The sequence below is a fragment of the Melanotaenia boesemani genome, chromosome 10 (assembly GCF_017639745.1).
Source record: "Melanotaenia boesemani isolate fMelBoe1 chromosome 10, fMelBoe1.pri, whole genome shotgun sequence".
NCBI lineage: Eukaryota > Metazoa > Chordata > Actinopteri > Atheriniformes > Melanotaeniidae > Melanotaenia > Melanotaenia boesemani.
In genome coordinates this window covers 35,031,327-35,052,326 of record NC_055691.1, presented here as the reverse complement: position 1 = coordinate 35,052,326, position 21,000 = coordinate 35,031,327, and the positions used below count along the sequence as shown (strand labels likewise).

Below are 21,000 nucleotides of genomic sequence, written 5' to 3'. Positions count from 1 at the left end.
TGGCTTTTTTTAGATGGCATATTTGTTGTGGTTTGGGTTAGCATGCATAAAGCTTGATCATCTTTTACAGAAACCTGTTGTGGTTAGGAAGCTAGAACTCCTCTTGGTCTGCAGCATTGTGGTCAGGACATAACAGCTGTTATACTCAAGCCCTGAAATAGATAAGCTGTGAATGCAAAGCAGGCAGATCCAGCAATTAAATCCTGGATCTTTGGAAAATGAAAAAGTTGGGTTAGAATTTTTAGACTAAGAATATGAGATCTAGCTGCAGTATTTAGACAAATCTTTCAAATGCAAATTAAGGGTCTTTGTGAATTCAAAGAGCAAGGTAAAAAACATCTAGTCCAAGGTCGCTGCCCCACCTGTCTCAGCAGACTTACCAAATTTTAAATCCTCGATCTTCAAGTGTAGACTATGAATAAGAATAGGTTGAAATAAAAATGTGACTATTTTGATGAATGAATTGAAAAAAAAAAATCAGCTCTAAATCTTTTGTGCCACTTTATTAACCTGAATGCTTTGCAGGCACATTGATTGGATGTGGCCATCATTAGTCTGGATGCACCTTCTGCTCTGACGAGTTTATCTGCTGTGAAAACGCTGAAATGTTCAAGCAAATGTTTGTAGTAAATATTGCTGCCACGCTTTGCTGAACTGAAGCATACTTATTAGCAACAAGTGTTGTTTTCCTGCACGAACACGTGAAAAAGATGACCTATGCGTGGGGACTAATGACCACTGCAGACAGCCATTTTTGCCTTAAACTTGCAGCCTGGTCAAACATTTAAAAATTCCGTCTAAAACGCCCCCTTTAAAAATAAAGTTTCATCACCAATTTTGGTTACGCGGAAACAAGTTTGCAGCTACGCGGTAGGTTGTACTGAAGTTATTATTTTCCTCATACTTCATGATGATGTCAGGAGGACTTTCCACAACAGCGTGCGGCTGTCGCTGCGCGCGACACGGATGTCTTCCTTGTCAGCGTTGCTATGGCGACCGCCGATAACTCAGTTGAAGTTCCTCCCTCCATATTTGCCCTGTCAGTGCTGTTAGTGAAATTCCTGCACTCACAGACCAGTTACTGGCACCTGTAACAAGAAGCGGACGTCGCACAGCAAGTCCACGTAATCCTCCAGCTTCAGTCCGACCGGTGCGTACTTTTATCCCCAAACCTTTAAGCTCAATTAAGCTGGTTAACTGTTAGCCAAACTTTACAACTAGCAGCTGCCTGAAACTCACAAGGAAGTACATATAGCTTAAAAAAAGTGAACGTTTACTTAAGTAATGTGACAATGACAGGGTGTCTTTATTTGTGACAGGAAGTTTCAAAACATCGCGGAGGAAGCGCGTGTTTAATGTGAAGTTACACGTGTTTTGTTAAACTACAACCCGTGGCCGACAACGTTAGACTATCAGAAATACATTGTTGGCTTTGGTCATTTTTGTTGGCTCATGTACACACATTTGGGTGTAACGTAGAAATCGTTAGGGGGCTACTTGTTGCTGCAGATGACATGCGGACATCATGCTTGCTTGCTGTGGTTTTACTGCTTTTGCCCCTCCTTCTATGCTTGTTTAGCTTCTGCGTCTTAGATGCTTTCGAGATGATAAGAAAGCTGCTCAACAATTGACTAGAGGTATGCAGATATAGGTCAGTCCAAACAAAAACCTTATGAACATTCAGGCATATTAGACTGGGATCACAAACTCATGTTATAGTTTAAAAGAGTAGTTTTAGGAGAGCAAATGCAAACAAAAACCACTTCCAACTGTTTGTTCAAGCATTTATTTTTCTTTTTTGTTAAAACAAAAGTTCACAATTGCTCTGAGATCTGTGCCAGGCTTCTTTACAACAGCACAGACCCTTTTGGCTTTTTTTAGATGGCATATTTGTTGTGGTTTGGGTTAGCATGCAAAAAGCTTGATCATCTTTTGCAGAAACCTGTTGTGGTTAGGAAGCTAGAACTCCTCCTGGTCTGCAGCATTGTGGTCAGGACATAACAGCTGTTATACTCAAGCCCTGAAACAGATAAGTTATGAATGCAAAGCAGGCAGATCCAGCAATTAAATCCTGGATCTTTGGAAAATGAAAAAGTTGGGTTAGAATTTTTAGACTAAGAATATGAGTTCTAGCTGCAGTATTTAGACAAATCTTTCAAATGCAAATTAAGGGTCTTTGTGAATTCAAAGAGCAAGGTAAAAAACATCTAGTCCAAGGTCGCTGCCCCACCTGTCTCAGCAGACTTACCAAATTTTCAACAAATCAGTCATTAACCTGACTGCATCTAGAGTCAACTGAGAAGTGTGACGTTGCGTTCAGTGGCAACTGGGAAGTTGGAATCTGGGAACATTGATTAGTAGAAATTTGAGAGAAATAAAGCCACAAGGAATGAGATTTCCTAGTTGGTAAGTTTAGTATTTTTTGTGATGTCTCTTTAAAGTCAGGCTACACATTAAATGCAAAGTCATTGTTTTGTTTTCTCAGACTGAGTTCCTTTAGTGCTTTTTTCCCCCATTTTCAGCATCATACAACTAGAGTTTGATAAAGATTAGAGTTCTAACTTATCACTTCTGTGGCATACGAAATCCATATTTACTCCCTGAAGCCCAAAATCCCCTTTTCGCTCTTTCTAAACAACAGTTCACTAAAGTTCCTTCCTTGTTTCCTCTCTTATGTTAAAGCCGTGTATCTTGTGTTGTAGACTTTCCTCGTGAGGCTCGTCATGCTTATAAAATATTACATAATATAGACGAACCTCATAGTGTGATATATTCAGAAAAAGGAAGTATTTAAAAAAACAGAAACTGTCCCCTTTGTAATATTTTGAGTCTGAACTAATGTTGCTGAGGGAAAACAAGGATTACTCTTGAATCAGCTCTTTTTTCATTATTTTGTCTGCCTGCCAGTTATTTTCTTACGTTTGTCCACCATCCACATTTGCTTGGGTCATCACACACATCTGATGCTCATGAGTCAACCAAGCAAACTCTTGATGCACACGTGGGAGGCACTCTTCCAAACCAGTAGATGCAGGTCTGTGGTCTGCATAGAGGCCAGTCATTTCAATCAATACTGCCAGACATACAAGAACGTCCTCGTCATGTTATGACTTTCTTTGCTTGTCAGATGACATTAGTCTCAGCAGGGGCCACTGCCCTGATGGAAAAGAGTTGTTTTAGGTGTGAAACTGACACCTAAGAGAGATCCATATGTTCACATTACATTCATTGACTTTATTTATTTTCTGTTTTATTTTTCTGACCAGAAGGGTTTGTGTTGCTGAGTCCCTTTTTTAATGCATTAAAATCACATTTCTGATATTACCCATCCATGAATATTATGATTATTTCTATTCAGTGGACAAGCGGCTGTAACTGAGGACTCTCCTGCATCTCTCATAGGTTTCATCTGTTAATTAAAGAGGTGGTTGCTAAGAGATGAAAATCTGTGACATTGGTGAAAGCCTCAGATGCACAACCGCCTGAAGCTCGACTTCTCTGAGCTCACTTTCCTCCACCCCTCCTTCTATACCTGGCTCATGTGAAGGACGTAGGAAACACTCTCATATCAACACTCGCAGATAAGATGGCAGCTTCTGCGGCTCCATGTGCCGGCATCAACACAGCAGCCACTGTGGCCCAGACTGCCTGGCAAAGGCAGGGGAGCTGCAGAGAGAGGAGTGTGAACAGGGATGTGGGACAAAACACTATCCTGGAGAAAACCCACGAGTTCTTCCAGATGTGTGACATCGAGAACAAGGGCTTCATCACCCAGCGAGACATGCAGGTGAGACACTGATAAATTACTAACTTTACATGTTTGGAAAGAAGAGTTCTGAATGTTGTATTTTAGTCATTTAGTTTGAACTGATTACATTTATATTTTTACACTGCAAAATAACAGAAAATACATCATTACTACCAAATCTGAGAACTCCTGATCAGCAGTGTCTGCTCTTTGTGGAGTTTTGTTACCCGCTGTGTATGTGACGTCACGTTCATGTTGTTTTTGCTTTAAAGGGATGAACACTTTTTATTCATCCGAGCACAATGCTGGGCTTCTCTACGCGCTTATTAATGATGTAGAACAGGACATGCACCGTAGTCGAAGCATCACAGAAGAGGCTGAGACACAGAGAGCCATGTGGGAGCTTTGTCATGCAGCCTCTCGGCCGCATTGTTGTGCAGATTCACTGGCCCTCACATATTCATCTCACCCTTTGATGAGGCACTTCTAGGCTCTTGCTCTGAAGAGCATAATGCAGGATAAGCTTTGATCCGGTGGTTATGATAATGGAAGTTAGATGGCTGTCCAGTTCCTCTCATTACTATATGACCATCTGCACTGAAGAGTACAAACTGTACTTAAAAGCAGTTCTTCATATCTAATACATTTTCCATTGATCCTGATATTACAGCAAAGAAAAAAGTGGTACCATCTAAATCTGTTTGTTGATACAGCTCAAAGTACGTTTCGCACCATGACCAACAACAGGATAGCTTTACAGTTCTGCTGACATAAGGGACATGTTCTGTCTAGATAACACATTTTACAAGAACAGCTGATGGTGTTAAGCAGATGATATCTTTTCTGTGTTCCACCCCAGGATTGTAAGAGTGCCTTCAGTCAACATTTGCTGCTGTGTAAACACTCTATGAAAACTAACCTGCTTACAGAGGTGTGGCTGTGTTGATTGTACTTGATGTTGCTCTGACAATCGCTGCCATGGTCGGGTTTTTAGGAGGATCTCGTCACATTTATTTGGATAAACATCTTGGTTAGGGAGCAGCTGTCAGACCTAAACTGTTATTTGTTATAAAATGCACATGTCAGTTGTTATAGCTACAGCATTATTAATGACCTTGAAAGTTTCTTCTTTTCAATAAGAGCTGTGTTTTGTGTCTTGTAAAGCAGAGATTGAATGGCGAGCTTCCTCTTAGTGCGGAGGAGTTGGAGAACGTATTTGCCACCCTTGATTCTGATGGGAATGGGTACCTCACCCTCGACGAGTTTTCTTCAGGCTTTAGTATGTTTTCAGCCTGTTTCAGCTTTAAACATTACTGTTAAATCATTATTTGTATCATTATTAATCTAAGTTATTTCGCTTTGGAGGTGCATTTCTGTTTGGCCGGAGGATTTCTGTAGAAGACGACATGGGGGAGAAAACCCCCAGCAACAGTCAGCCAGAAGCCCTGTACCAGTCGCAGTGGGGGGCGAGCCCAGAAAAAGGAGACGAGGATGAAGAGGAAAAACACTTCTCTATGCTTATGGAGAGCCTTGGAGCCAACAGTGTCTTTGAAGAGTGAGTATTGTATGTGTTCATGGCTGTGATCCTGGCTCGTTGTTGTATTATATTTCTTCACACTTTGTGTATTTTTCCAAGTCTACACTGTGTTTCCAGCGATAGGCTGGAACTGCAATCAGCTGTGCAAACCAAACAAGAGCTGGAAGTTTCCACTCGTAAGCAAAGCGCTTCCGGTTATACCTCTGAGCAATCTGTGCTCCGTCCATTTTTCTGCTTTAAAGTTAAACTTTTTAAAAGCTCTGCATTTCAAACATGTCAATTCATAATTAAAAATAAGTTTTAAGAAAACGAGAGAGTCAGAAATGATTAATAGTGATATATTCTGTGGTGTTTATAGATTATTACCTGGCCTTAGATGACTCTAGCTTTGTTAGACTGAAACATATATAATGATGGTGTCGAATGAAACACACGAGTCGACTCACACATGAAACTCAGTGAAAGTGAAGCGTGATGGAGGAGCATGACATTTTTAACCATTCTCCTGGCTTCCTCCTGCCTGGTCGGAGCTGCAGAGGGACGATGACATTTTGGATCACATCAGCTGGTGCAGCACAAACGTTCATTGATTTGGCCAAACCTGAAGGAAAAGCATTTAATGGGTTTCTGTGGATTTTTCTAAGAGATACCTCAGAGGCACTTTTAGGTCACACTTGTGCTAAAAGTTAAGTTTGTGAAGAAATTACCATGCAATTTATTTATTATTTAATTTAACACATAATTTATTGCTTCTATCCATTTTCTTAAACATTTTACTTCATTTTTTTTCATTTATAGTAATAAATTAATTAAATTAAAACAGACCTGCACGGAGGAAGCAGCTTAACGTATAGTACCATTTTTACCTCTGCCAAGGCAGAGGGTATGTTTTAGACCACGTACGTCCGTCTGTCTGTCTGCAGCACAAAAGTACAGATTTCTAAAGGAATTTTCAGGAACTGTCAGAAATGGAATAAAGGAACAAGTGCTTACATTTTGGGGGGTCTGGATTGCCCAGAGTCACTGGTAACAAAATACAAGCTGAGATCAGGGCAGACGTTATAATCCGACATTGAGTGACCCGGATCGTGTTGACATTCTGGATCCGGTGGGGGAACTGGGTGGGCTGTTGGGGCTTTTTGGGTTTTTCTCAGTGGCCCTATGGCTTGGCGGAGGTCTGTGCGATCCGAGTCCTTCTAGTTAATCATGTTTTGGCAACATTATTTTGAAGGTTCACTGAGTGCAGTTATTATAGATGATTAACTTTTCCCCTTGTTTTTAGACAAGTCTGACATTCACGTTCCAGTTTAAATTCACTTCAGTTCTCTTTTTCTAATAACTGGCACCATTCATCCACAATTTCCTAACCTTTTAAAGAGAACCACGGAGCATACGCAAAGACATATTAAAGGGCTCCATGTTAGGGGACAAAGCTCTCTTGTACAAATAAAATGCAACTAAAGATAAATAACAGCATAAGATTTTATTTAACAGTTTTAATTTCTTTCTCTGTAAAAGTCTGTCTTCTCTAGCTTTAGTTTTATGGCTGTTGTTCCCTTCAGATTATGTTACAATGATTAATATTTTGTTTTATTGCACTTGTTTCATCTTGTTTATTACAAGTTACTGGCCTTGTTCAACAGTGTCTTCTTCACACGTTTGAAGAACTTTATATTCATGATCTTTTATATTCTGTATGTTTTATATCAGCAGTTATGTTGTGAACCAGGATTTGGAAAGCCTTCCAGAACATTCATGAGTGGAGCTATTATCCAGTAGCCTTAAATGACCTTTAGACAGCTGTTGATGTTTCCTAGAATAGCCATGAACAAAGGATGTTCGATGTCTTTTAGCTCCAGTAGGTGACGATAATTATTATGAGAGAGAGAGAGAGATTTGAGTTTTAAGTTTTAAAAGGTCCTTTATTTCAGGGTACACAAGCAAAGGAAAATGATTCACATATCTAACAACAAAAAAAAGAGGGGAAAAAAAAAATTGAGAACCAAACAATTTTCTGTAACTGAACACAGAAAGTTCTGCAGACCCCAAAATTCCACAAATTCCTCCAACCTGTTTGTGAGTTTAAAGAAACCAAATTCCACCCTGAGCCGAGCTCCCAGTAATCTGGTGAAGACCAGGAGAACCTCCTCTGACCCTTGACCCTTGATCCTGTTCCTTCTGGTCTTCCAGATTTAACAGTGAGTGAACAGATTTTTTACACGCCAAGTACTGAGGACCAAAAACAAAATAACTGAAAGAGAACTGTTCTCCAAACTCCTGAACCAAACCCCTCAACAGCTCAAACAAACCCATCAGCCGTGAACGCTGAACAAAAAGATGGTGAACCGTTTCTAACTGGAAACAAAACGGACACCAAGTCCTCGTGCTAGGATCAAGGTGTGCCAGGTACCTGTTAGTGGTTATGGCCCTGTGCACAACCCTCCATTGAAGGTCACCAGACCGTTTATCAATTGGGTTTTTGTACAGGGACCGCCAGCAGGCTTTAGGGGATGCCCCAAAAAACTCAGTCCACCTCGACCCCCTGACAGCTGCCAGAGAGTATAGGTTTGAAACCTTCATGCTGATGAGGTAGAGGGCCCTCTTTCCCAGTGTCTGAAAAGTCAGTAAAGTTCTTGGTTCTCCTGCCACTGCTCTATAGCAGGAGAAGCTACCAGAAAGGGGAAAACATACTCATACTCATCACCCCACTGGTCAGACAGAGTGCGGTTCTCAGCAAACGCTCTCAGTGGTTCTGGTAAAGAAGCACAGACCTCTTGTACCAGCCTGCTAAGCAGTCTGACAGTTTGACACAGCCTGCCTCCTTCATCTGGGACCATAGAGTGACAGATGTGAGGATCGGAGAAGAAAACAGTTTACTTCCAAGCAGGGGCTCCTCAAACAACCAGAACCCAGGAGTACAGATGGGCTCCCGCTCAAAGAAAAAGACCCGCCATGCCTGCAACACTGACCGGCAGAAAGGTGTCAAGCCCATCAGATCCGGCGTCTGTGATTGGAGAAGAAACAAATGTTTGTCGTAACCGAAGCCCCCCGCCTTCCTCAGTAACAAACAGGCGGTGTCCATCCACGGTGATCCAAAACTATAGAGCAGTCTCGTCTGTAGTCTGAAGGCTGTCACACGAGAGATGATGTCAATCAGGCCCTGTTCCCCCTCCTGGACCGGGACATACAGGACTGCCGCTCTCAGCCAATGATGCCCAGACCAGAAAAAAATCCACAAGTGTTCTATGTACATCCTCAAGCAGGCCTTCTGGTGGTGGCAGCACGATCAGTCTGTGCCAGAGGGTCAAATGACCACGTTATTAGCCACTAGAACCCTACCCATGTAGGACAGCTGAGGCAGCAACCACTTCCAGTTGGCAAACCTAGCACACACTCTCTCCATGACACCCTCCCAGTTCTTTTTCTGAAAACCCTCACAGGGAGAGACACAGAGAGAGACACAGAGAGAGACCGAGACACACAGAAAGACAGAGAGACAAACAGAGACACAGAGAGAGACAGAGACAGACAGAGAGGCAGAGAAAGAGAGGGACAGAGAGAGACAGAGAGAGAGGGGCAGAGAGAGACAGCGAGAGAGAGGGACACACAGAGAGACAGAGAAAGAGAGGGACAGAGAGAGAGAGAGAGAGAGGGACACAGAGAGACAGAGAGAGAGAGAGAGGGACACAGAGAGACAGAGAGAGAGAGGGACAGAGAGAGACCACTGAGTTTTTATTTTAATAAAGTGAATATTTTCCACAGCAGCTTCCTTCATCTTTGTTCTTTTCTGTTGAATTTGACTGGTCGTTATTTTATTCAGTATTACTACAAAAATCAGCTTTTACAAGTTTGTGTGATTTACAGCTTCCATTTGGGGAATAAATACAGTTTTAAGTTAATTTCATGTCAAGTTTCCAGTGATTTAGCATCTGTTTGCATCTGCTCCCCAACCCTACTCCACCAGCCCCGCTGAAGTGCGAACTCTGTGGGCCCAGCTGCGCCGGGACGAACCTCATCTTCTCTCTAATTTTGAGGACTTCCTGGCTAGAGTGACATCCCAGATTATTGAAGCCAACAAAGAAAAGAGTGAGATGGAAAGTGCTCTCATAAGGTACACCAACATGATTGTGTAATTAATATTCAGTTGATGTAGATGGTTTAAACTGTATTTAAGGCTTTTCAGCATTTTATGGTATTTATCTAACGGGGTTCCCATATCAGCATGATTAAAAGCTGTTCCTCTGTACTCACAAATTGAATGTTCTTAAATGGGTTTTTTGTTAATTGGCTGTTTCTGCCAAGACGTCTGTACTGTTCTAAGGCTGATTACTACATCTGAATGTAATCAATACAGGAAAGCAGCAACACATGATGATGAGATCCAACGCTTGTATGAGGAAATGGAGCAGCAAATAAAAAGTGAGAAGGACAGGATCGTACTGCAGGTACAAACCCGATACTGCCCCTTAATATAAAACATATGTTTGTCACATGTATTATAACCCCTCATGTTTTGGCTCATTGCATCATTTCAAACTGCGCTGAAGGACTACGAGCGGTTTCTGTCCCGCAGTCAAGAGCTGGAGCTGCAGCTATCCAATAAGGAAAAGGAGCTAGAGCAGCTCTTCCAAAAGCAGAGAAGGGTAAGTAGGAATACGGAGATGTACTTCCCTCAGAGTGTAGTATTAAATGAACATTTAGTCATAGATAAATATAGGCCATCAGAGCATAAAACACTTAAAACAGGATGACAGATAACAGAAAGCAGTAAAAAGTTAATAAAGTAATTACGCACCACTTTAAAAACATTAAAATATGACTATAAACCCAGTGATAAAGCTGAGCAGAGCACACTTCTAAACAAATATGACGTTTTGAGCCATTCCTCATTTCTTGTGATCATTTAAAGTAGCCATGAGCAGCAACTCTCCAGGTTTTCTGACGTTTTTCTCTGGAGATTGGCTGCTTTTACTGGTTACTGAACAAACACATAAAAAGGTATAGGTAGGAAAACATACTCAGCACCACAGTTCCACGTGATCGTGTTAGCCTTGCACCTTTCACTTTTTATCCTCTGCTGTGTTTAGTTATCTTGATTCTGTCTTGTGGCATCTCAGTAATGCTTCTCCAGTGAGCAGCAAAGAAGCTTGTATTAACAAATTCAATACATATGTGATAACAGGCTTTATCATGCTTCCATTTACAGACTCTACCCTATCTGTCAAAGCTCATTAGGGAGCTAGATTAAAGCAGCAAGGCTGCTTCTCATTGACATTCATCAACAAGTTCACTGACAAATGAAAATAATGAAAACTACTGGTTTGGCTGCTAAAGTCAGAGATGGGAAAGGCCAAATATAAAATTTAAGGCTTCAGGATAGTAGCTGACAAACATGTCATGATGCCAAAATCCACCGTTCATTTATTGTAAATTATGACAGTGACTGGCTCTTTTCTTACCTTGTTTCTCTTCCTTGTACCTTTTTCTGTTACCCCTCTATCTCCAGCTGGAATGTCAGTGTCAGGAGCTTCATAGTGAGCAACATGTTACCAAAGTGGAGAACGTGAAGCTGAAACAGACAAATGACGAATTAGCCCGAGAGCTGGAGCACATCAGCCAAGAGTTGATCCTGGCTCAGGAACAGCTGTGTTTACTTCAAGAGCAGTCCACGCGACTTCATGAGGAGAAGGAGATGTGAGTGATTGTTGATTCACGAGTTCTGTTGTCTAACGACCTTTTATTTTCCTGCTTACATGAAGAAAACACAGCCATATACAGCTGTCTGCAACATCAACTTTCCCCGAGAAGGATGAATAAAGGTCCAGCAGATTTTTTCCTTTTGTGAAAACAAAGTTAAACACTCCTCTAGGTAGATAGAGATCCCAAATTTCCCTGAGGACTCTCCAAAGGGATTAATAAAGTATTTCTATTCTATTCTATTCCTATTCTATTCTATTCTATTTCTATTCTATTCTATTCTATTTCTATCTTATGAAGCAAATGTAATGCTTAATAAAATACGTGTAACAGGCTCGTTTCAATTTGCTGTTTGTGAGTGAATGAAGTAGCCTGTATCTGCAGGCGAGGTTGCTACGTAACACATCACTGTGTCGAAAGCTAAATAATCCCTGAAACCACCTCAGTCTGTTCTGCTGAGGACAGGAAAATGTTTAGATCTTTCCCGTTTCCATCCACCATTTCTTATTTACTTATAAATGTAAACATGACTAATGTTGTCCGTACATCTTGTTGTTATTATTATTATTATTATTATTATTAATGTTATTATTATTAAGGTCATTGTGACCCATATTGTTAAGGTTAGTGTGGTTGCTATAAACCACAAGTAATTCACTCTTGTGCTCTTACAGATGAATTCTTTGGCGTTAACCGTGTCGCTGCCATGTCAGAAAGACTTATGTTTTCACTGCTGTGACACTGTGTCATGAAATAATGTAGAAAAGAGAAGAGCTTGTATTTTGTCCATTTTTGCTCTGGATCATGTTCATACGTAAGATTTTTATCTTGACAGTAACCCTGGAACCGTAGCGAATATTCAAAGTGTTAATCATAATTATCTGATTGTTGTTTAACAGGGAAATTTACAGAGTTACTGAACGACTGCAGAGAGAGCGAGCGAGCCTTCTCAAACAGCTGGACGTCTTCAGGTATGGATCGAGATTAAAAAGAGACCTGTTTAAAGGTCCTAGCTGGTATTAGGAAGCATCACCTATTATTTCCATTGTGATTTGTCTCTGATGTCATTTCACTGCATATTAAATTAAACTATTATCTTTTGAAACAAAAAAGAGAGACAAGCAAAAACAAAGAAAAAAACGTACATAGAGAAAGTAATCATCATCATGTGCTGCTTTCGTGACCAGCAGTGCTGGGCTGGCAAAGCGAACGGTGTTAACTCATCTCAGAGCGTCGCACGGGTCCAACACGATGAAGACGGATTCGTTTCTCAGCTTCATGTCTTTTCATGGGATTTAAAGCTCATATGACAAATTGCTGAATACCTGTGAAAACTGTTTTTTATTCTAAAAACTGTCCAGAATATTAAACCAGGACAGTTACCAACCTTGTTGCCCTTCAGCTTCTCCACTTTAGCACTTTTTTAGGTTTTAAAAAGGAAGTTTAAGTTAATTTAAGACACTTTGTCTTTGGTTCATTTTGACAGCAGTTCTGAGAGAAAAAAAAACAAAGCTGAATGACTTCAGCCTTTCAACACAATGAATGTGATGGTAACTGGTTTAATGCAGTTTTAAGATCAGTCATGTGAAGTTTTCCAGCCACCTGCTTGAACCGGCTCGTTGCTTTATTTACACTGCTGATAATGTGTCAGTCAGCTGGATGGGGACTGTAAACATGGGCCAAGTCAGACGCAACATTCCTCACTGTGAACAGGCAGAATATTCTTGACTGGATTCAGGCTGAAGGTCGCAACAAGAAAGATGAGAAAAAAAGTCTTTTTTAATATTCTGACTTCCCCAGAATAATCTTTTCTTCTGTGACCTGGTAAGGTTTCCTCTTTGGCATCTTCAACAATGTCCAAAGCTCCTAAATGCTCATCAAGATAGCGAGAAGAGCAGACGCTTCTGTTGAAGCGTTGACAATCAGAAAGTCTCTGCATGTAGCGTGCATTAAAACTCACCTTTAGACTGATTCAAAAGAAGGAGAAAACTCTTTTTCCCCCAAATAAAAATAAAAGCACAAATCTTTACCTGTAAGAGTCAAGCTTCAGATCATCAGATTGTCAAGAAATGTGTAAATTGTCTGTCCAGTTATTTTACGCCCTATGGGCCCAACACAGTGCTTTTTATCCAGATACAAACTGAAGCACAGAGCATCAAGAACAAAGAAAATGTGCACCCCTTCTGTAACTCGGTGCACATCGTCTTGCTTTTTAGACTCTGGAGGAGAAGCAGGATGTAAGCATGGAGGTTAAGGTCGTGGTCACGTATCCAGTCTTTGCTCTCACTCTGTCCTGTTTCTCTTTTTTTGTTTTATCCAGAGAAATAAACAAACATTTGCAAGATGAAAGAGACATGTGTTATCAGGTGTGTGTGACGTATCATTCATTCCTTTAAACTTTCAGAGTTATCCTGTATGCATATTGTATTTGTTGTTTCTTTATTAATTTTACAGAAAGTTTGTTATGAAATGAAATTTCGTGCCACTCCACACTAAACACACTGAACTCCATCTTCTGACTCCGTAGAAACCAAATAGTTGTAAGAAATCCTCAGGCTTGAAGCAGAGGCCTTTAGTCGATGGTGTGAAACACGCACACGCAGATGTCTTCAGAAGGTAAACCATCAGAACTGACACGTTGAATACAAATGTCTTTATGTTTAAAGCTGCATCACCTAGAATACTGCAGGTGTGTTGAAATGTCACATTTAATCTGCAGTGAGGATGAGGAGGAGTTGACCTCCAGCTCTTCGAGACAGAGCATCGTTAATGGGTCAGACCAGCCATCTTTCCCAGCAAAGGGGCACTTCCAGAGGATCATATCAATTGAGGAAGACCACCTCCCCCATCTGCTGAATGACTGTCAGTCACAAAACCGTCCTCAGAAATATAATGAAGAAGAGGAAGACTCAGACAGCCAAGATTCTGTAGACTTGGTGATGAGTGATATTTACCCAAATGCATCACCAGTTTGTCCACAGGAGTCAGTGGAAAGTGTGCAGGAAAGGCAAATCCCAACATCTCCAAGGGGTCAGCCCGTTGGCATGGAGACCAGCATTAACGTAAGGATGCAGACACAGAATTAAAAACAACGAATAAGACGGCAGCTATACTGAGAGTTTCATTTCTGCTGTTTGCTCAGGAGGAAGGTGGTCCATCCACACCTGATCGCCTGTTCAAGATCGTCCTGGTGGGGAACTCTAGTGTTGGAAAGACCTCCCTCCTCCGGCGATTTTGTGATGGCAGCTTCCACCCGGGCTCTTCTGCCACTGTGGGTAAGTGGTGTGTAGTGCAGATGCACCCATGCAGCCCTTTTGCTTCCGTGTGCTGACAAGTGTCAAAAAACTCAGCCATGTTTTTGACACTGAAAAGCAAATGTATTTTTTTTAGATTACAAAGATGTCAGAAGAGAAGGTATCATAAAGCCACACTTTGCTGATGCACATGATTCTTTACGAACGTTTCAGTTCTGTGTTACATCAGAACTTCATCACATCCAGGCTTCCGTTATTCTGGGTGGTTCAAGAAATAAATGTGAAATTAATCTGGAGATGAGTAGTTTCAAACCTGGATCATATGTTCTTTTCTTTATTTTTATTCTGGTTCAGGTTGGTTTTTTTTTTTACTCTTTTTTTTAGCTTCTGAGACTTATGGGTTGTGACGGCCACTCTGTTGGCTTCTGTCTTTAAGATAAACTTGATCACACACCTGCCTCCGTGTTCCTGTCCTGACTGGATGTTCTAGGTTCTAGGTGGATTTTTCTTTCCTATGGAGAGAGTCCTGGGATCATCCACTATCGCCGCATTGTGCACATCTAACCTTTATATATGTTTCAAAGCTCATTAGACTCATTTTCTTTCTCAGTTTGTAATCAAAGATTTGTCCCAGTGGTGCTGAAGACTCCCCGATGGTTTAGTTTAGTACGTCATGAAACTTTAATCTGCACAAGTTGTCCAGTTACATTACTAAGACTGAGTTTGGTTTGGTAAACAGCTGAAATAACAAAAGTTGTGTTAACATTTAAATATTTTGGTATTATCTGCACATGACCGACAGCATATTTTCTAAAAGTCAGATAAAAAAAAAGTTTTTTTTCTGTTTAAAATTACTAATAAAGTACTTTAGTTTGTCTTTGAAATGATTTTGAGTATAATTTTAAATGTTTTATTAATACCAGAGGGAAATAAAAATATTTCTTATTACAATAAAAAATATATTTTTATTGTATTACTTTAATAAATATTTACAGTTTTCAATCTTATTGTTTTAATCCTGTAAATCAGTTTATAACTAAAATATCTTCCCTCCAGCATTTTCATATTCACGGCGACGCTCCTGAGATCCGAACACAAGATTACATAACGACACTCAGCATATTGTACATGGTGGTGTTTCCTGACACTTTTAATTTATTGTTTTTCTCTCTTTTTTCTTTTCTTTTTTTATTTTAAATATTTATTTAAAAAATTGCATACGCTGACCTATGATTGACTTCTTTCTGTGCAGGCATAGACTACAGTGTAAAGACAATAACGGTGGATGGCAGCCAGGTGGCCTTGCAGTTGTGGGATACAGCAGGACAGGAGCGGTAAGGCTTGAAGGGAAGAAAGACGGCTGTGGTCCTTCTGATCACTTCATGATCATTTCATATATTTAATCTCATGTTAGGTTTAGCTCAAACAAACTGTTTATATGACCAGAAACCTCCCTGATTTCCTTCTACTGAGACATTTAGTATTAGACGTATTTAAAACTTATTATTGATCCACACTTAATGAAACTCAGTAATGATTTAAATTACTCTAAAATCAGACACTATCCTTGAGTCCACTTTTTCCTGTTCTTCATGCAGATATCGAAGCATCACTAAGCAGTTCTTTCGTAAAGCTGACGGTGTGGTTGTGATGTACGACATCACTGCTGAGGAGAGTTTCACGGCTGTCAGACAGTGGCTGACGAGTGTGAAGGTAAAACAGGGACCAGGCTGTGATGCACACCACGGTCGCTGTTTCACGTTCTGATTTACGGATGGTAGACCCAAAATGAGTTTAGTAAAAAAAAAAAAAAAACAGACACACATTGACTGTTCCTTTAATAGCTAATTTTCTCTCTCTCCCTTCCTTCGCAGGAGGGTGCAGGTGAGGAGATACCCGTCATGCTACTGGGGAACAAAACCGACAAAGAGATTCAGCGACAAGTTCAGAAGAAAATGGGTGACAGACTAGCCAAGGTCTGTTTCAGATAAATATTCTCTACAAACACAGAGTAGTATATTAAATTTGTTTTTTCTTTACTTTTTTCTTTTAAATTTTTTTCTGTCTTTTTGTCTTTATTTTTTTTTTAATCCTTCAATATGTGACGTGACCTGTAGTTTCAGCGTCTGCTGATGATGACATTGATGTTAATACTGTTATCTGTTTTTTTTACCCTACCTAATTCTTCTTTTTCTTCATTTTATTTTGTTAGGACTGCCAGATGAGCTTCTATGAGTGCAGTGCGTGCTCTGGATACAATGTAATGGAGTCCATGGTTTATTTAGCCAGGTGAGCACAAGTCTTGACTTTTATTCAGCTAGTTTATGTAAAAAGAAAACCAGAAGAAATAAAAATGTGTCAATTGGGAACCAGTTGCCATTTTAACCCACTAATGCATAAAAAAATATATAATAAATATATATATATATATATATATATATATATATATATTTGTCCCCTCGCCCTCCGTGGGCAGTCTCATCCATCCAAGCTCGGGTCCTCTACCAGAGGCCTGGGAGCTTGAGGGTTCTGCGCAGTATCTTGGCTGTTCTTAGGACTGCTCTCTTCTGGACCGAGATGTCTGAGGTTTGTCCTGGGATCTGCTGTAGCCACTCTTCCAGTTTGGGGGTTACTGCTCCGAGTGCTCCGATGACCACGGGCACCACTGTTGCCTTCACTTTCCAAGTCTTCTCCAGTTCTTCTTTCAGGCCTTGGTATTTCTCCAGTTTCTCATGTTCCTTTTTCCTGATGTTGCAGTCACTTGGTATTGCCATGTCAACCACAATAACTGTCCTCTGCTGTTTGTCCATCACCACAATGACCGGCTGGTTTGCCATTACCATTTTGGCGGTCTGGATCTGGAAGTCCCACAGGATCTTAGCTCGGTTATTCTCTCCTTCCTTGCACTAAGTGTATAGTCTCAGGCTGCTGGATTTGGGGTGGTACCCTCCATGTATGGTCAGGAGCTTTCATGTTTTCACATCTGTGGTCTGAATCTCTTCTGAATCTGATGACCGGCAGGGCATAGCTAGGGTTGGGCAATTAATCGAATTTTAATCGCAATTACGATCTGGGTTTTCAACGATCATAAAAAATAAATGCTTATTGGGGCTTCATAACCAATCTGTGGATAGGGATTTCTTAACTGCCATACCATACCATGGTCTGGGTGAATACTCGATTCTGATTGGCTGGAGGGTGTCCATTAAAAAGTGATAATGGACACCTACAAAAGAAGTTCCGGCCAAATAGCCTTATTGCTGTAAATTATTGCGCTGACTAAATGGTAATTGGTAACCCTGGCAACAGAAACTAAGACGCAGGGCTGCAGACACGCCAGATCATGTCTGTGGCATTGCTTCGCGTCGGATGGTTTCACTCCTCCTCGTCATCCATTAATTTATGATAATAGCCACCTCGTCGTGCATTATCCCTTACATATATATAAACATTTTATCATATATTTTTTTCTGTTCAGTGAGTGGCAGTGTGGTGGATGACTCACTAATGCCCAGAAACTAAATTGTAAACACAACATCCACACTCACACTATAATACAGCCTTTAGATGTGTACTGGAGTACTTTTAACAAACTAAATTCTTGTCAGATTTGTTCCACGGTTGCCAGATTTAAAGTAATTTCTGTTTATCAGTCATTGCATTCTAGTTAGATGTCCTAGAATCTTTTTCTTTATTTTTTTTTCTATTTTCTTAAAAAAAATCAAACTGTTGTGCAGAGATGTACAAACGTGGATTTTATCGCAGCCTGACTCAACATTATGGTTGTTATTTCCAAGTGCTCCTCGGAGAGAGCATAACAGCATCTTATGCATCGCAGCCTAACAAATAATTCAGTGAACAATAAACGTAATTCTGAAGGCAGAGCAGGAATAAAACATGTGAGTTGATATGCAGTAGCAGCAACAGCTGCAAAGCACATGTAGGTATTAAAACCATGTCTGACACAGTAATGCTGCACACTGAACTGATTTATTCCTTTATGCCTCAATATGTCTCTTAGAAGTCTGAAAGACCAAGAGGATCGAGAGAAGGAGAAGACGGTCCGGCTGGTCAGCAGCCCCTCAGAGAAGAAGAGATCCTGCTGCTAAAAGATGACACTGAACACAAAGTAACACTACCCGTATTCCCAGTATGATGGCGTCTTTGAGCTTAATTCCAACACCAGGATGGAAACTATCACTCTGTCTCGTTGCAGATGTTTGTAAAGTAGCTGCAGTTTGATGTCAGTAAAATGGTTGGAATATGTATTTCCCCCTGAGGGATAGACGTCTCTGAACAATGTACAAAGATGAAAGATGATCTCTTTCATCCCAAACTGAAACTTTTTTAAAACATTTTTTTTTAATCTGCTGTACGATTTTCACTCAAACTTGAATGTAATACTCAGAAACTGCGAACATGTGTTTACTCCAGGCCTCTTACCTGCCAGACACGGACTTTTTATTAGAAATATTATTCTCTTCATTATTTGTGAAATATTGTAGTTTTAAACTGTTATTTACCTTTTGTACACACAAGTGAGCACGGTAGCACGAATCTCTGTTAAATACTCCAGACAACCTTCGAGTAAACACACCTTTTGCTGTTAATTTTTTAAAGAGCTGTTGGCTTAACTTTGTGTTCACTGTTCAGGCTGAGCTTACTCTGGTTTTATGTGACATCACAGATGTGTACTGGAGTACTTTGAACAAACTAAGTTCTGGTCAGATTTGTTCCACGGTTGCCAAATTTAAAGTGATTTCTGTTTGTCAGTCATTGCAATTATTGTTGTTTTGCTATTTACTATTAAAGATGTGATGTAGTTTGATGTTGGCTCTGCTGGAATATGAGATGAGTTATTTTGTATGACCTTAATCTGCCTCGGTGACAAGTATTTTATGAAATAATATCACTGTGTCTTGTTATGTACTTTGTATATGGATATTTTGTTAAAAAGCTCAGATTTTTGTCACTAACAGTATTTCACTACTGCTAGGATCTGACATGTCACTTTAATAAACATAAGATGTAAATATAAATAAATATTCATGTATGTTATGCAGAAAGCACCAAAGGACTGTTTTCTTCGTCTTCTTCTTTTTTTTTTTTCCTGGAACAATTAAATTAAAATTAGCTGCACAGCATAACCCAGTGGACAAGTTTGAACATTGCAGTTTATTCAGTTTTTAAATTGACAAAACAATGTATTTAAGATATATTTTTACAAAGTAAAGGAAAATTAATACTTGTGCAATCAATTTGCCAATTTATATGAATTTATATCATTGCCTATACAGAAATCTTGTCTGTGTTTGAGCAGACAAATATTTTAGTTATTTTTTATACTTCGAACCCAGAGATGTGAATTTCAGGTCTCACTAAAAAAATGACATCATGTAGACTGATTGTAAGCACTGATGGTTCAATGCATTTCTTTCTTCTAACCAACACTTAACCTTGTAATTTTCACTCAAGGATCAAAGAAGTGATCACAGTATGTGCTCTAGAAAATAGTATGATTATTTTTCTTTACTGTGGTGGCTTCCATTGGTTGAATGCTTTATTTATTTATTAACTTTGCATTTTTATTATAGTGTTATCATAATAGCACCTGCCATGGTGTAGTATACGCAGGAATATAATGTGTTTTAAACAATGTTTGGTGCAGAAAACCCATTTCAAGGTTATGAAGTTATAACACCTCTTGATAAAATGTAGATCGTGTCTATACCAAAATAAAGCAGGAAAACTCTTGTGTGAACACCTTGGCAATGACCTTATTAAGAGCACTGGTGAAATGGAAAGTTATTTCTGTCCGAGTACATAGCAGCATGACCCAACTATGTGCAATGTCAGTGTGAAACTAAGCTCCACAAACTACAAGAAATGGGACTCATAAGTGGTTCAAACCAGACCCGGCGCTAAGCGCGGCCCCAGTACACAAGCCCCGCCCATTCACAAGTCAGGCCCTCCCATCCGGCCTATTTTAATTTATATACTTTTCAGTGTCATTTTCATTTATAATTATTCAACAGCTGTTTTTTTTATAGTGGTACTAAATTATCAAAAGTAGAATCAATTCCCACGTGTGCTTTTCTTGCAATGAAAAAACTTCTCTCTTGAGACATTTGCAAGTTGTGTGTGCGTATAATCACCAAATCCCGCGATACCTAAAAAACTTAATGCATTCTTTAAGTTATCGCGATATTTGGCACAAAGTCATTAACTAGCTTTAATGAAGAAGTAGCAAACTGATTCCTTTGGACAGTGAAGATAAGAAAGACATTCAACAGTAACGTGAAGAAAGGAACATGTGTCACTCATTCCAGCAGTTTGGATGATTCCAGTAATGAGACCTAGCAGGATAGTAACCATAGCAACCACAGGTGAATATGTCCCGTCTTCTTCTCTTCTTCTGGAGGCATTGCCTGCAGCTGGATGAAAGTAACGACTCGTCCTTACTAAGTGTAGTAAGTTGCAATTACATGTTTATATGTCAGGTTTCTGTCTGCTGCAGATGTTTCCTGATGTTTAGCAGAGTTGAAGTTGCACAAAATGAAACTGGATCAGTCTGGTTGAGCTCTAGTTGCCTTTCTCTGAGACCAACTTATTAAACTTGTGCAGGTTAGAAGCTCACTGAGTGCTCCACCACGGTTCCTGGCTGGGATGTAGAAGTTTGTTGGGTGGCCTGAGCCTGATGGAAACATGTGTGTTGTGCTGAACGTTTGTGTGTTGTGTAAAATCTGGATCCATGGATCTGAACT

At 40.0% G+C, this 21,000-nt stretch overlaps 1 protein-coding gene across 8 annotated transcripts; it reads left to right on the top strand.

Annotated features, from left to right (window-relative positions):
- Positions 1 to 651: 651 nt before the first annotated feature.
- cracr2aa (calcium release activated channel regulator 2Aa) lies at positions 652 to 19,305 on the top strand. 8 transcript variants are annotated; one of them, XM_041997682.1, is made up of 19 exons: positions 652 to 870; positions 1,045 to 1,150; positions 3,359 to 3,787; positions 4,913 to 5,027; positions 5,114 to 5,303; positions 9,250 to 9,396; positions 9,640 to 9,730; positions 9,833 to 9,928; positions 10,792 to 10,979; positions 11,882 to 11,953; positions 13,303 to 13,348; positions 13,510 to 13,598; positions 13,702 to 14,044; positions 14,125 to 14,257; positions 15,489 to 15,570; positions 15,835 to 15,949; positions 16,111 to 16,212; positions 16,449 to 16,525; positions 18,258 to 19,305. In XM_041997682.1, the coding sequence occupies exons 3-19, from the start codon at positions 3,587 to 3,589 to the stop codon at positions 18,343 to 18,345; spliced, it is 2,175 nt and encodes a 724-aa protein (XP_041853616.1). In that variant the 5' UTR covers positions 652 to 870; positions 1,045 to 1,150; positions 3,359 to 3,586; the 3' UTR covers positions 18,346 to 19,305. The 8 variants fall into 8 exon arrangements, with proteins under 8 accessions (XP_041853616.1, XP_041853620.1, XP_041853619.1 ...); XM_041997686.1 differs by having other exon boundaries at positions 773 to 870; positions 3,548 to 3,787; XM_041997685.1 differs by lacking the exon at positions 652 to 870 and having other exon boundaries at positions 1,006 to 1,150; positions 13,702 to 13,844; positions 13,953 to 14,044.
- Positions 19,306 to 21,000: the final 1,695 nt, after the last annotated feature.

What these genes read in the sequence shown, in the direction of transcription:
- cracr2aa (XM_041997682.1), top strand. Translation starts at nt 3,587, where the DNA reads ATGGCAGCTTCTGCGGCTCCATGTGCCGGCATCAACACAGCAGCCACT. An exon ending in TCACCCAGCGAGACATGCAG is followed by an intron (nt 3,788 to 4,912) that starts GTGAGACACTGA and finishes TGTCTTGTAAAG; the next exon opens with CAGAGATTGAATGGCGAGCT. An exon ending in ATGGAAAGTGCTCTCATAAG is followed by an intron (nt 9,397 to 9,639) that starts GTACACCAACAT and finishes TAATCAATACAG; the next exon opens with GAAAGCAGCAACACATGATG.